The sequence below is a fragment of the Papio anubis genome, chromosome 11 (assembly GCF_008728515.1).
Source record: "Papio anubis isolate 15944 chromosome 11, Panubis1.0, whole genome shotgun sequence".
Classification (NCBI taxonomy): Eukaryota; Metazoa; Chordata; class Mammalia; order Primates; family Cercopithecidae; genus Papio; species Papio anubis.
In genome coordinates, this window is record NC_044986.1 from 83,679,690 (window position 1) to 83,695,408 (window position 15,719).

The window sequence follows — 15,719 nt, forward strand, 5'->3', positions numbered from 1 at the left end:
TTGAGATAAATCAGATGGGCAAATCTGCTTTTGTTAGGCGTCTGAGACCCAAATGTTTAAAAGTAGCTTTGCTGATAAGTGAAAAGAAGGCCCAGTCGAGGGTTGCACAGAAAATGAGGGGCGTGGGTAATAGAGGAGGCTGGGCAGTAACCTGGCAGAAGGCACCAGAGGCCAAGGAAGGCGCGCTGGTGTTCTGCAGTGAGAAGGATGTGTGCGATATCAGCTGGGTAAGCACACTGCTATAGCTGCTCCAGTGACAGCAGGCACTCTCAGAAGGGAACTGAGAAAAGGGGAATGCCAGTTTTTGCCAAGGATATATGGAAAGGTTTTTTTTCCCCATATATTCTTTGGCAACCTTGTTAAAGTCATTTAAAACTGTGAATTTGATAAGAAAGCCAGCCACTAAGAGACTTGGATATAGCAAAACAAATTGTCGAAAAGTATTTATCATTTCTAAGAAATAAAATAAACTGGTATTTAGGCTTGGATAGAAATCCAGAGGTTTGTTTTGGCATAATTAATTACAACATCTTAAGAAGGGGGGATTTTTAGAAGAATTTTTTTTTTTTTTGTAGTGAGATTGCTTTATATTCCTTTTCATGACTGAAAAGTCTGTCATTTGGCAACCCACAAAAAACTTCAGGAACAGAGGGCCTAAGTTTTCTTGAAACATTTGGATTTTTGCATGATGAACATTTGCACTTTTATTAGTAATTGTTGAGTCGTGTGTGGTCTGATCGTATGGAGAGGAGAGTGTAGGTGTTCTCCGGAGTTTTGTATGGTACAGGTGGCTGAGGCTAGTACTGCCCCCAGCTCCCACATGCCACACTGCCTGCTGCTTTCAGAAAGAGCAGAACAGGCTGGTCCTGTCCCATCTAGTAAGGTCCTGTCCCATCTAGTAAGGTCCTGTCCTACAGAGCGCCTAAGAGGAGATTGCTGGCCTTTGACTACACTGGCTTCCAGAATCTGACCATGGAACCATATTTGAAGCTGTCAGCTTCATTTTGTTGTTGATCAGCCAGTCTTTTAGATCTTTGTTCGTTGATAGATTTCTCTCAGCTCTGTAGCAGCAACAAATAAAGCTCTTTAAAATTGTTTTCTTGACCATTCTGCATATGGATTGGTTCTGACCTTTGAAATGTTTGCTGTTCTTTAGATAGTGACAGAAGGAGCCTCTTCTGGGAGCTGTGGTGACCCCACAAATCTCACTGGTTTTCTTGCTTTTATTGGAGGAGTTAGCATTTGTTGAAGTTTATATTTATGTAAAATAACAGTAAGTAGATTTTTAAATTTTTCTTAAAATTTTATGATCTAATAAGAAGAGAGACTGTCGTTGGGAGGCTTGATGAGGATTGGACTGGACATACCTGCTGAGAGTATCCTGTAATGTTTTCATAAGATTGGAAAGGGTGAAATGAGAGCAGAAATGTAGGCAGAGGATGCCAAGGCTGTTTCCTGTTTCCTATGTAAAATTGAGCAGGGCAGAATCTCCCCAGCCCTCCCTGAACTCTTTTCCTCCTTGGGTCTGCTCTTACTGTCACGCTGGCCTTGACATCTGCTACAAGTGCACACACACGGGGAATCACACAGGGAAATGAACATACGTCCTGCCATGTGTGTGCCTGGCATGGCTGCTTCCTAGATCCAGGCTTTGTTCTGTTACGAGGCTCTGCCCCTCCTACCGTCAGGCCTGGCTCCTCATCATGGGCATGCAAGAATGGAATCGTTATCCCAGAGTACACTTTTTGACATGGATTACTTGTAGTTTAGTACTGGAGTTCAGAACTTTAGTTTCCCATCAGAAACCTGCCTCTTCTCAGGACACTGACCGTGATTGGGCACGATTTGTCAGATGAGACCCCACCTCCTCCCACAGGGTTTGCCTTCCCTTCAGAATACAGGAAAGTACATGTGGTTTCCAGAGGACCATGCTCTTATCTTAGAGGTACTTTCCTCTGCTGCCATCCCTTGAAGGGAGGGGGCTTCCTTCAATACCTCAGTTCCAGGGACTATGCTTGACCCAGCAATACAGAGGAAGAAGCGACCTCATAGCAATGAGGGGCAAGCATGTTGATATTGGTGGGTATTTCTTCCTCAAAGTCTATATGGGGACAGATGATGAAGACACTCACTTCTCTGCGATACACCATGATCAGGCTGTGGTCTTCATGACACATTTCAGCCTTGCCTATGTGTGTTGAACAGAGCTGGTCATCCTCAGAAGTAACAGAAGAGAGCAATAAGTACAGGAAGACTTTCAGTCCCAGAATAGTATTAGGACTAAATGTCAGAGAAGAGGGGAACTGTAGGAGTTTGGGGACCTTAGCATGGATACCCTCTCAGTCTGCTCCCTTGTGGTATAAACAGTAAAGCCCATGATACTAAAAGGCCTTGAGTGCTCATCTCCGGGGCAGGTGGAGCCAGTGATGGGTGCCCCGAGTGGAGGATGCTGGAGAAAGAGGACAGTGTCTAAGGCAGTTGAAGAAAGAGGACAATGGCTTATGCAGTCAGGCCTAGAGGATGCAAGGGATGTCACAGCATAGTGTCCATAGGCATCCCGAGATGTCTCTCATTTTGTTTTAGGAAGAATATTGACAAAGGTAGTGATGGGAGGGTTATTTCAAGGATGCTGTTTTCATGTGTCCAAGTAAACTTTAGATTCCTAAGAACTTTGACCTCTAATGCCTTTAAAGACTGTATACCCCATGCCCGTATGCATATTCAGTTAGAAAATAAACGTAGATTATTTGGTGAATTCAAAGATGTGCTTATGGAGTGGCACAGCGTGATCTCAGCGTACACTGAAGCATGCTGACGAGGAGCTTCTTGGATCTTGTTTCTTCAGGTAGACTTGGATTAAAGTGGTGTTGAATCTCTGCACTGGGAGTGGGAGCAGCCATGGGGTGGGTGCCTTAATCCGAGTGCTTTCCTGGCTCTCTCCAGCTGCTTCATTTGCTGTGAGGGGTAGGAGGAGGAGGAGTTTCCGGGCAATGGCTATATCTGTTCTGGTTGCTGACCAAGGTTGGGGGTCCCATAGGTGGAGTTCCAGGATGAGAGTGCACCCTTGGGGATGGCACTTAGAGTGGGGACTAGGCCTCAGTCGGGGAATGGTGGGCCAGGGTGGAGCTCCTTTGTATCAAGGAGTCAGGGCCAAGGGCCATGCAGGTGGGCCTGCAGAAGGTAGGTGGTGATACAGCGTTTCCAGTGATAACAGACTCATGGCACTGTTTTCCTGGGGCTGTTGGGGTTGCATGGAGCAGATTCTCACTCAGGCTCACTGTCTTAAGGAGGGACAAATGCTTTTTTATGAATATGCATAGGTCTGTGGGGCTGTGGAGCCTGGGAAATCTGAGGCTGGCGTGGAAGTCTGGGGCCCTCTAGCGGTGGTGGCACATCTTCAGCTCAGTGCCACGCACTGTCCCTATTTCTCTCTGTCCATTTCTGTCCTCACTGCAGTGCTTCCTTTCCTTCCTAGATTTTTTCTCTAAGTTTGACTATTCACCACCTCAGAGGCTGTATTCTATCCCATGACCTCTTGCTGTACTTCTTTCAAATCTAAATTTTCTTGATTATTTTTCTTAATTTACAGTTTCAAGATTAGACCTATTGGGAGCATTCTGTGCTCTACCTCCGCCCCTGGTTGAGCTATGGATTGGTGTCCCCCAATGTCAGGTGGTCTGGACTCCGTTTTATATGAAGAGCTGTGGCAGGGCAGTGAGGTTTTGTGGAACACAGGGAGCATCTGGCACTGTGCATGAGGTTGTGAGGTGGGAGAGAGCTCTTAAATCTACCAGCCTTGGTGATCTCCGGAACTAGGAGAGAGTGCTGGGGAAGCCAGTGCTGGCAGGCCTGGGGCCTCATATTTCTTTGGCATTTGTATGATAACTTGTAGTACTTGGTGTCTTGACTTATGTATGAACTAATTCAATTTAGATGCTTAGAAAATAAATGGCCACTGGACCTGCAGGAGATTAGTAGTGGTGTTCCATAGCCTCAGACATTTCTTACACTTTTATCCACAGATAGGAAAAAAATAGCGATATTTGATTTGTTTTGCCAAGGCTTAGAGGGATCTAATTTGTGTTACTCATTGAGCAGCGGGAAACAGCAGACATTTCTAGGGTTCCTACCTGTCACCGTTCAGGAGACAGTGCACACAGTCCCCTTGGCTCTTCCCTGAACACTGACCAGAGGTCTGTCATTGCAGGCTGGGAGTCCTCCGTCAGCATCAGAGCCGGCTCCGGTGTCATCCTTCTCTCGCACTTCTATCACGCCATCCAGCCAGGACATCTGCAGGTAACACTCTGCTTCAGATGCTGCCATGATCAGTGTGTAGCCAGAAATAAGCATTAGTGTCTGTAGGTCCTTGAATTTCCATTTGCTTATTCAGTGTGCCTTTGGTCTAAACAGTTGGCCCAGTTTTATGTGTGGTTTGCTCACCAAGTTATCCATGCTAGTCTCATTTCTTCACTATGATGTCTATTCTCTTTTAAAATTGTTTTTACTTTCTGTGCTTTTATCCCACTGTTCTGCATGCAGTTCCAGTGCAGTGTTTTCTGAGTATTGTCACCACAGTTCCGTGCAGTCTGCTGTTGTCTTGAAAGCTCCTCACTGCCAGAGTTCTCTGACACAAGGGTTCACTGTGACAGTTATCTGTAAGGATGCGTCACAGGCATCAGAGAGAAATTCCTTTGGTTCAGAATGGGTCCAGGCCTTGAAGCCTGCTAAGAATACCAAAGCCAGAAGAACACTGAAGTTCTCAAGGTCCCTCAATGATGTGGGTGAGAAGGCGCAGGATACTTCAGAAAGTTTTGCCTATGTGGAAAGAACTTGTTCTGAAAGAAAATTAATACTCCCTCAAGATCCATGTCTCAGAACTAACAGGTTTCATCATAAAGAAAAAAGAACCGTGAACCACAAACCTCTTGGCAATTCCAAACATTCTTGTGTTTCATGCCTTTCTGCCAGTCGCTCAACTGCCTCAGAGGTGGAAGCTGGCAAACGGGGCAGGCCCGGCCTGCTGCTGGAAGAGAAGGCAGATGGCGAGGCCACGTCCCGAAGCCGGCGACTGCTCCGGTACCTGTTCTCACTCTCGCACGGCTCGAGCGCCAGCAGCCTGCACAGGTTCCATGAGCTGGAGAGTTGTGCCACTCGCCTGCACACTGCCAAGTCCTCCAGCGGGCTGGCAGGGAGTATGGGCTTCTGCTCTGACGAGATGGGAGATGACGATGTCTTTGAGGACAGCACATCTGCAAAACTGAAGAGTAGGGTTCTTCGGGCGCCTCTCTGCTCCACGGAAAAGGACAGCGACCTGGATTGTCCTTCTCCCTTCTCTGAAAAATTACCCCCCATATCTCCTGTGTCCACATCAGGGGATGTCTGCAGGTTGGTTTGCCAGGAAGTGCCATTCTAGCCATCTCTGCTCTCATCGGGAGCCTCATCTTGCTTTAATATGTGAAGTTTCAGGAAAATGAAGTAATAGGAAGTTGTAACCAGTTGTGGGTTGATTGTTTTCTCCAGAAGAATGGAGTATCAGTATCATTTGAAAAAATTTTTATGATGTGAGTCCCAAGATAGTTTCACAAATAGTAAAAGAGGAAGAAGCTGGCTGGGCGTGGTGGCTCACGCTTGTAATCCCAGCACTTTGGGAGGCTGAGGCGGGTGGATCACCTGAGGTCAGGAGTTTGAGACCAGCCTGGCCAACATGGCGAAACCCCGTCTCTACTAAAAATACAAAAATTAGCCGGGCGTGGTGGTGGGCGCCTGTAATCCCAGCTACTCAGGAGGCTGAGGCAGGAGAATTGCTTGAACCCAGGAGGCGGAGGTTGCAGTGAGCTGAGATTGCACCACTGCACTCCAGCCTGGGCAACAAGAGTGAAACTCCGTCTAAAAAAACAACAAAAAAAAAAAAAAAGAGGAAGAAGCTACACATATTAAAGGCCAAGCTGACTCTTCTAAACTAAAAATAAGTAGACTTTGCATGAAGAAACTGGAAGAAAGAAACTAGTATCTCCAGCTTTCCAGCCTGATGGTCCAGATTTTAAGCATTGTTGCATCTCCCAGCCTCTTTTTTAACCCTTGCTCCCCACCCACCCCCAAAAGGTGTGTGGGGACTGGCTGTTCTCCAGTAGCTCCTTCCTTCCTTCCTTTTAACTGGGGTGTAGCCAACCTATGTCCCGTCCTAATTCTGTTTCCCCCCTTTGTCTTCCCTTATGCAGCATCCTTGTCTGGCCTCCATAATTCACTTTTTGTCATGACTCTTGTGCCCTCCTCATTCTGACCTTTCCCCAGTCTCCACTCCTTAGTGCCAACTGTCATCATTTCTAACATTTGGATCAGAGACCCCCTCACTAAAACAAACAGCCTGAGAGCCTGGCTCCTTCCAGAGAACGGGTGCCCCAAACTGTTCTCTAGCTGCTGGAAAAGACCCCTCTGTTTCTTAAAAGCCTGTTAAGTTCCTTCAGGCTAATAGCTACATCTTGGTGCATAATTCCTGGAAATACAGAGTGCTTTCAAGTTAATTTCTCACTTACTGCTGTTAGTAGTCCCAAGAAAAAGAGATGAAATTGCAGCATCTTGTAATGGTAAGTGTTTTAGGTCTAGGAGAGGTACTGTGATATTTGTTTACTTCCTGAGAGACGACAGAAATACATAGTTGTGGGGTATGAAGGTAAATTCAGTGATAATAGCTAAAAAGCAAATATCATTTAAAGTCACTAGTATTTTTAGAAGTTGGAATGCTGGTTTTATTTTACATAGAAATTTTTCCTCTAATTATTTTACCATCTTATGTTCTCAAAAATGATTCTATGTTGCTTTAAATTCACCTTTCAGTGAAGTTCTCATGTCATATCAAAAAATGACTGCTTTGTCATTTCTTACATCATTTTTTCCTTTCTGTTGCCAAATGCCCTCCAGACTTTCCATGTTGGTGCGGTAAGCTAGAAATTTTTAGTTTGTAGTGATTGTTTTCATTTGTGTTTCTATGTTTTTGTGCCCGTAGTCACTTCTGTAATGTTTGTTTCTGAGTTTCCTTTGGGGGGATTGACCTGCCACTGAAGCATCAGCTTCCCTGTCATGGGACTCTCCTTGGAATGACGGGTTTTCCTTCCACTATAGGATCTGCCACTGTGAAGGAGATGATGAGAGCCCCCTGATCACCCCCTGCCACTGCACAGGAAGCCTCCACTTCGTGCACCAGGCCTGCCTGCAGCAGTGGATCAAGAGCTCTGACACGCGCTGCTGCGAGCTCTGCAAGTATGAGTTCATCATGGAGACCAAGCTGAAACCGCTGAGAAAAGTACGTGGGAGGAAGGGATGCTTCACCCTTCCTGAAACCAGTGACCCCCAGAGAGCTGGTGTCTCAGGTTATGAGGTCATGGCTTGCCTACGTTCATTTCCTTAAAAAGTTGGGGCTGGTGCTTACATCTGCATTGTAGAGATTGTTGTTTCTTGTGCCGATTTTCAAGTCCCCCTCCTCAGGAAGAAGCTCTTTCTGACCATTCATAATCCTTCTTTTCCCTTCAAAGTAAGACTGCTTGCTTGTCGGTGTCAGTCATCTAGCCTTTGACCACAGACTGTTTGTGACATATCTTAGGACCTAATTTTATACGTACTAACTGTTGACGTCCTGCCTTTCTGATTAGGACTGTCTGTTGGAGATTAGTATCTCCTCAGCACCCAGCACAGTGTAGTACACAGTAAATTTATTTGTATACACCCATAAGTATTTGCTGGATGGGAGCGTGAGTAGGTGGATAGGGAAAAGAAAGAAAGCACAAACGTTGCAAGATGTGCAGCTGTCTTCAGAAAGGACCCACAGGCGTTGTATGACACGCAGCTCTCTGGAGACCCATGTCGCTGTGCCCTCTGAGAGGAGCTTTGTCCAAAGCACTGGCTTTCTATTTAAATGTTGACTGTTTCATACATCTCTCTAGATGCCCAGCACAAACAGTTTTGTCTGGAAGAATAAAAGACTGTTCCTATCCCAGAACATTAATATATAAATTGCAAGATAAGTCACATCATCAAGTACTAGCCAATTAAATACTAAACGATGTGCTGGTAGAGCATATCAGTCATTCAGAAAAGGAAATGCTCGTTATAGGCTAGAGTGCTGGGGAAGTGGAGCGATGGTAGCCTCACAGGGTGTTTGGGTTTTAGAGCAGTTCTTGAAGGATTACTAGGATTTGCAGGCAGAGTGAAAGGAGTTTAGAGAGGTCAAGCTGTCTGTGGAGTAAAGCATACCCTAGAAAGGTGAGGGTGAGCATTAACAGGGTGTCAAGCTACGTGTGTTGTAGGAGTAGCAGGAAGCATGGGGCACTGAGGCACTGACTCTGTGTTATAGGTAGGAAGACCAGGGAACTTGCTAGTGTATAAAATCCCAGCAGAAAACAACCAGATGTTAGAGAAGGCTTGTGCAAACTGCTTAAAAAGTTTTGCCCAGTAGAAGCCTTGTAATTTATTGGGTGCCTACTCTATGCTAATCTCTCAATATAGGAAGTCTTTTAGGCTCTATTTTCAACTACCCTGCATAGACCCATCTGGAAAGAGCCTGTGACTAGGGTTGGCAAAGGATATGTGCAGAGTGTTTACACATTGTTCTTTCTCTCTACCTTTATGTGTTTTCTCCCGATTCGGAAACCAGTAAATGAAAAAGAAAGTCTGGCTATTTGGAGTAAATTAATGAGCTCCTAGAGGAGATGGGACTAGCAGAGTCTGCTTGTACCAGGAACTCTTAGCGTCGATTTTGAGCTGTTGCTGCCAAAGTAGCAAGGACCAAAGAGTGAGCGTCTTCTGCCATTCACCTTCACAATGTAGTGTGACCCATCTGCTAGTGTGTTGTGGCATCATCAACCCTCTTCTTCCGCTCGTCCATGCCAGTCAGCGCATCAGGGAGACTTAAAACATAGCACCTGGGTCCTGGGCCAACATACTGTTTTCATTAGGACTGAAATCATAGAATTCTTTATCAGGCCATTTTTTGTCTGCTTGCAAGAATAAGCAGACAAGGGGATTTTTGATGGTAGTTCAACATTCATCTTGATCGCGGCTTCTTTTCATCGCATAGAACGTTGGCTGCACCTGGTACCTGGTTGAAGCCAAGTGGTTTTAGGAGAACAAACTTGTGGGAATGCATCTAGTTTGGGAAGGGAGAAGTGGGGCGGAAAGCCAATCTTACCTGCCTACAATGCTCTCACCCCACCGGAGCCCTTTTCCAGAAGCCTGAGCCTCACACTTTGTGTTGTTTTTCTAGTGGGAGAAGTTGCAGATGACGTCCAGCGAGCGCAGGAAGATCATGTGCTCAGTGACATTCCACATCATTGCTATCACATGTGTGGTCTGGTCCTTATATGTGCTCATTGACCGTACCACCGAGGAGATCAAGCAGGGGCAGGCAACAGGTGAGTTCTCAGGCTGAAGAGCAAGCTCAGCACAGGGGCCAGGATAGCTCACAGGAGTCCTGGGGTCAGAGGATTTTCCAGTCAGGCAAAAACGTCTGGGTTTCTGGAGGAGGGACATCAGTTAGAAGGCAGCATACCCCTTTTTGGCATTTCTTTTGCTGTGGTGGTAGTTTTTGAAACCCAGTCAGGAGAGTTCATATTCTGGAACATGAGAATCTGCAAACTGCGTCCTGGAAAAGCAGGAAGTAGCTGGGCACTGTCTTCCACTCTTCTTTGACTAAGCAACATTGGATGAGTTGTGAATCCATTGGTCAGTTGTGCAGTCTTGTAGTCCCAGATACTTAGGAGGCTGAGGAATGGAGGATTGCTGGGGGCTCAGGAGTTCAAGGCTGTAGTGTGCCATGATCACACCTGTGAATAGCCACTGCGCTCCAGCCTGGGGAACATATAGCAAGACTGCATCTCTTAAACAACCACAACAACAGAATCAGTTATTATGGGAAGTTCAGAAGTTGTGTTTTTCTTTACTTCAGATCTTAAATAAAATCTAATAGGCTGAGTTTTTCCCTTCCAGGAATCCTAGAATGGCCCTTTTGGACTAAATTGGTGGTTGTGGCCATCGGCTTCACCGGAGGACTTCTTTTTATGTATGTTCAGTGTAACGTGTATGTGCAATTGTGGAAGAGACTCAAGGCCTATAATAGAGTGATCTATGTTCAAAACTGTCCAGAAACAAGCAAAAAGAATATTTTTGAAAAATCTCCACTAGCAGAGCCCAACTTTGAAAATAAACATGGACGTGGAATCTGTTATTCCGACACAAACTCTTCTTGTTGCACAGAGCCTGAAGACACTGGAGCAGAAATCATTCACGTCTGATTGTGTGTGGGTTGTCATTTTCCTGGACATCCATGAAGAGCCGAAGGAAATTGTTTACTGCCAATTGTATACCTTTCTTATGTCCTTTAATAGCATAGACTGGACAGGTGACTATAGTGGCTTCTCTTTTTCTAAACCTTCCGTAGTCTCCTAGAAAATCCTCCTGTGGGCCGGGCATACCTGGGTACTGCCTCTGCCTGGCAGCTCTGTGGGAAGGTGGAAGACCCCACGATGACCTGATGGGGAGCCAGCAGAGTTCCTGCCCATGGTCTTGAGCAGAATGAGAGAATAAAATGCCAATCCCAAGGGAAGAGCAGGAGCAGGGGCGCCCAGGCCCTGATCCGCAGCTGCCTCCAGCTTGCAGCAGTCCCCAGCCTGGAGCAGAGCATTGGGGAATGTCTAGCCACGATGAGAGGATTCCCTCTGCACCACGGTGAACCCCAGGAGATGGTATTGAAACAGACCCCCAAACATAGACTCCTGCCCGCCCTTTGCCGATGCAGCCTCCTCCATGCTCTTGAGCAGGTGGGGCTGTGGTGCTCTGTGATGGCGCGTGATTCACTGAGCAAACAGCACTTTACAGAAGAAAATCTTTATTTTGTAATATGTGTGTCCAGTGGGATTGACACTCAAAAAAAGTCTCATTTAAAAATCTTTCCTTCCTTACCTTTGTATCTCCTTTACATCATGAGAGATCAAAAACCCGTTTTGCCTTATATATGCTAAGAAGCGTGGCATTTGTTTTGTTCATAAAATAGATATCATGACTTTAAGACAGGACAAGCAGGCTAGAGGCTTTTTAAATCACAGATCTCATGGGAATTAATGGATGCTAAATGGCAATTAAAGCCTGATTCCTATGCTTTTGGGCCTGTTTTATGACAAGGTGTTATTTCATAGACCTGCCCTGTATGTTTCTTTTTTGTCAACACTGAAAAAGAACAGTTTATGAGATGTAAATGGAAAGAGAGGAAGTGAATAATGATAACAAAACTGAATATTTTAAAAATATTCCTTTATAGTTAAATCTCTCCAGTTGGTGCTGGCTTCACATTGAAAGAGCAGCCATGTGCCACCCTGGCTGGGGTGTGTGTACTGCAGGTTCTCTCTTGCGTGCAAGATGAGCGGTGGCCCACCATGCGGTTTCTGCTCGGGGAGGTTCTGTGGAGTCACTGCCAGGGCCACGAGGCAGGCGGGCTGGCTCTGGGACGAGGGCCAGGTGTGAGCAAACTGCCAGGGTCTGCTGTGCCACTGTTCCCTGGCCACATGCCCGCCAGCTGTTGCCTTAACCGGACTGAACAGACAGGATCGTTCGGGGCCCTTGGCCCCACTCTCAGTCCATTCTGTCATCAGGGATTACCACCTGTACCATTTTCATAAAACAAAACCAAAATCACTACCATCAAATGGCCTTGTCCTTCTAAAAAGTCTGCTTAAAGTTATGTTTTTAAAACCCAGTTTCCTAGTTCCAGGCAAATAGTTACCTCTGGGAAAGTTGCCGGGGGGCCTGAAACCCAATGTAAGTAGCTCAGATGCTTCCTTTCCAGGCCACTCTCTCACCCAGCCTGCAGGGAGGAGATGGCAGATGCTGGGGGTCCTGCCTTCAGTCTCTCTGGGCCTTAGGTGTTTCGTTTGTCCTGCTAAGGGGATGAAGCAGGCACAAGGTGATTTATATGCCTTTCAGAGTGAAAGCCCTGGAGTTCGTTTTGAAGGCCAGGAGGCTGAAGGATCTCCAAGCTATGATGTGGGCTTAAAAGTAGCAGGCTTTATCCTTTTGTCTTCTCCAAGCCAGTGTCTGATTCCTTGGCAGCACAGGTCTTAGTCTGTGGAGTGGCTCTGCTGTGGCCTTCCTCTGGCCAGGCAGGCACTGTCCAGCCATAGCCAGCTCCTGAAAATAGGGCAGCCTCCCCTTTCTCCCAGGCCACATCCAGCCCATGCCTATGTTCACTGTGCCCTGAAGTGCAATTACCCATACCCCTTCTCAGCCTGGGGACCCTAGGCAACCACAGACTGTCCACTCAGGGGAGCTGAATCCCAGGTCAGCCCTGCCAGTGTCCCTTAGGAACTGCCCAGGCAAGGCCCCTGGTTTTGTGTACTTGTTCCTGCCACCCAGCAGTAAATGGATGTTTCAGGTGAAGACCAGGATAGATTTCCTAAGTGTGAATCCCCAGTTCACAAATGGAACCCCTTATGCTGAACTTGAAAAGCACCAAGACATCCTGTAGATAGGAAAGTAGGTAGGGACAGCCCCTGGGCAGCCCACCCAGTGTAGCTGGCACCCCACTATGGCAAAGGTGCCTTGATAACTGAGCCCTGTACCCCTCCCATGCCCAACCAGATTCTCATGGGAAGCCCTCTCCCTTCTTTTCTGCCTAACACCATCTCATCATTTCTGGCCTCACTGTGGACAGTCCACACACATTCTTCTTTCCCCTCCTGGTGGGGCACATGGCCACCCCCTTGCCTTTTCTTTTCTTGAAGGTTCTAGTTCAGCTCCTGATTCATCAGACCCTTCTAGCCCCCTGCGTCTAGCAGTGAAGCATGAAGCCTGGCGGGGATGTGGTACTCCTGTCTGGTGTGGCCACCGGCTCTGCCAGTGTTCCTGTAGCCTCGGAAAACTTGCTCTCTCGATTCTTTTGGGTGCTGTGTACTCACCAGCTTCCCCCCCACCCCCCATTCTGCACCTGGCTTTAGTGAAAGGATGGCATTTGGTTGACCCATATAGAAACCCAGAATGAGGTCTCAGGGCCAGGAGGCCTGGTACTTGTAGGCCAGGAAAGGGGAAGAGGCAAGTGTCTGGGGTATCACTAGCCAGCCCTCTCTGATTTGGCCTCTACTCCCCATAAGTCATAGTACCATAAGTAGGCTTCTGGCCTCAGCAATTTGGTCTTTGTGCCCAAGTTTATTGTGAGGATTTCCTGAAAACTTTATAAAAGGTCTCTTCCTACTCCAGGCCTCTAATGTTTTTCCCCTTTTTGCTTCAGTCCACTCGCAGTCGTGTAGGCCTAGTTTTCAAACCTGCACATGTGTCCTACCTGGCCACAGGCATGCAGGCCTCAGGTAGCTGGGCCAGTTTGGGAGCCTCAGGTGATGTCTGCATGATCTGGGGCTGCCTCTGTACCCCTGGTGTGGGCTTCAGGGTTGGAGAAGGGCTGGGACCAACCGGGTGAGATCCACACGGCTCTGGATGTGGCTAGAGGCAAATACGCGCTTGAATTGCTTTCCCTTTTGAATCTGGTATGAAACATGCAGTTTCCATTTCTAGCCCAAGGAAAGACCAAAACATAGGGAACTAAAAGCATTTATCTTTGTCTTGGAAGTAGCTGTTGAAGTTGTGCAGTTGATCAATGCAAAGTTAGATGCAATGTTTATAGAAATTGATTGGTAAACCAAATTTACACTGGCATGTGTGGTGTAGTTTCTAAAAGGCACTTCACATTTGAAATTTTTCTTACCTTAGAAAGTTTCTAGTGATCTAAATGTCTAGTTTTGTATTCTTTTGTGTATGTTCACTGGTTCTCAGTATTACCACTTGAAAAATTCTCTGTACAGGGGGGTTTGTGCTATACACTGGGACGTCTCATTGCAGCAATAAAGCCTTTCTTACAAAGGAGTTTTGCCATGGGAGTGTTTTCCTGCAGGGAGACTGGGGATGTTGGCAGGCACTCCAGTTCCCTGACCCCCTTTCCAGGGTTGTCTGGCTTGCACATCCAGAAATAATATGTGGCTCCTGGAGGTATCTATTTTCCTCAGCCTCCCTCAGACACGTGTGTCGGGGGTGGCCCGGCGGTGTCTGGTTGAGTGTGTGGGATGGGAGTGAAAACAGGCATTTCTCACAGGTGTGCTTGCTTCAGACACCCAGACCCTACCTACGCTCACCACCCTGAGGGAAGATAGACTTGAGTCTGTGTCACCACATGACCGCGGAGCACTTGATTAAGAAGCAGCCTTATCCATAGAAACTCGCTACTGACCCACAGCCCAGCTGAGAAAGCACCAGGGAGACCAGCAGGGTTGCCGGTGACAGCTCTGCCACACTGCATCCCCTGACTCTGGCAAGGCCTCTGAGGGAAGGCAGTGCCACGATCCTCAGAGAGCAAACTGCCCACAGGGCTGGGAGTGCTGAGGGCTGGTTGCAGCTTCCCTACCACATGCGTGGCCAGGGTCAGGGGTTGCGCGAGGTGAGGGGAGGGAAGCCAGGCTTGCCCGGATGTGCTGCTGCCTCAGAGGTGATCCACAGAACTCTTCCATTCTGGGCTGCCAGCTGACTTGGGAGCTAGACACAAGGCTGCTTTGCAGAGCCGTGGTCACAGCTGTCCCGAGGAGTGGAGGCCTGTGGCTCCAGGTGGGGGACAGGCCCGCAGAGCTGCTGAGCCTGTGTAGGAAGGACTGTGCTTATGGCCAAGAGGAGGTGGGATGGCCCCTGAGCTCTGTGCTGAGAAGGGTGGAACTGAAAGAGGAACCTGCCCCTGTAAGGTGAGGGCGGTGGCTCTCAGGGGGAGCCACTATGCTTTTGGGGAATTTTGGGAGTTTTTCTGAAAGCACACCCGACAGGGTCTGGGTGCGGGCAGGCTTGAGAGGATGTAACCGGCCACACTGATGGGGTACCCTGCCGCGAGGGACTCCCCACAGTCTGTGTCGGGATAGTAAACTGCTCAAAAGCAGCTTTCTGTTTTTGTCAATAAACTTTATTAGCAAACAGCCATGTGCATTCACTTAACATATTATCTACGGTTGATTCACTGCTACAGTGGGCCAAGTTGAATCGTTGGGACAGATTGTATGGCCTACAAAGCCTACAGTATTTACCGTGTGCCCCTTTGTAGGAAAAGCTTGCCAACTCTTTGTCAATGTGAAGGATGTCCCTAGAGTTGCTGGTGCACAGCCTGTGTGATACCTTGATAACAGAGGCGTTGAGTCACTGTCCAGGGCCTTGGAAGTGCCACTGTGACCTACAATCCTGCCACACCTCTGAGTTGGTTGGCCTCGAGAAAGCCAAGAGGCAAGTCCTCACCACTGGGGTATCAGGCTGGTGGGAGGCACATGATCCCTGGGGTTCACCTCGAGCTCAACCAGATGACCAGGGAATGCAGCTGGCTTTTCTTTGGAGAAGAGGGAGTCTCTGATGAAGCATTAAGGAGAGCTTCTGTAAGGTAAAATCAGTACAGCAGAGGGAAAGGCCTATGACAAACCTGTCAGCATGGTGATTAAAAAAAAAGAGATTGGGCCGGGCGCGGTGGCTCAAGCCTGTAATCCCAGCACTTCGGGAGGCCGAGACGGGCAGATCACGAGTTCAGGAGATCGAGACCATCCTGGCTAACACGGTGAAACCCCGTCTCTACTAAAAATACAAAAAAAAATTAGCCGGGCGAGGTGGCGGGCGCCTGTACTCCCAGCTACTCGGGAGGCTGAGGCAGGAGAATGGCGTGAACCCGG

At 47.7% G+C, this 15,719-nt stretch overlaps 1 protein-coding gene across 13 annotated transcripts in view; it reads left to right on the forward strand.

Moving 5' to 3' along the window:
- The window catches only part of MARCHF8 (membrane associated ring-CH-type finger 8), a 139,721-nt gene extending 125,825 nt beyond the window's left edge, over positions 1 to 13,896 (forward strand). For 9 of the 13 annotated variants that reach the window (XM_017962767.3, XM_017962766.3, XM_017962768.3 and 6 more), the window contains 5 exons: positions 4,208 to 4,296; positions 4,540 to 5,385; positions 7,120 to 7,300; positions 9,257 to 9,404; positions 9,979 to 13,896. In XM_017962767.3, the coding sequence (XP_017818256.1) occupies positions 4,208 to 4,296; positions 4,540 to 5,385; positions 7,120 to 7,300; positions 9,257 to 9,404; positions 9,979 to 10,283 (1,569 nt within the window). In that variant the 3' untranslated portion in view covers positions 10,284 to 13,896. The remainder of the gene's footprint in view (positions 1 to 4,207; positions 4,297 to 4,539; positions 5,386 to 7,119; positions 7,301 to 9,256; positions 9,405 to 9,978) is intronic. The other 4 variants (XM_017962772.3, XM_009214341.3, XM_009214342.3 and 1 more) reach the window with 1 other exon arrangement.
- The last annotated feature ends 1,823 nt before the right edge of the window (positions 13,897 to 15,719 follow it).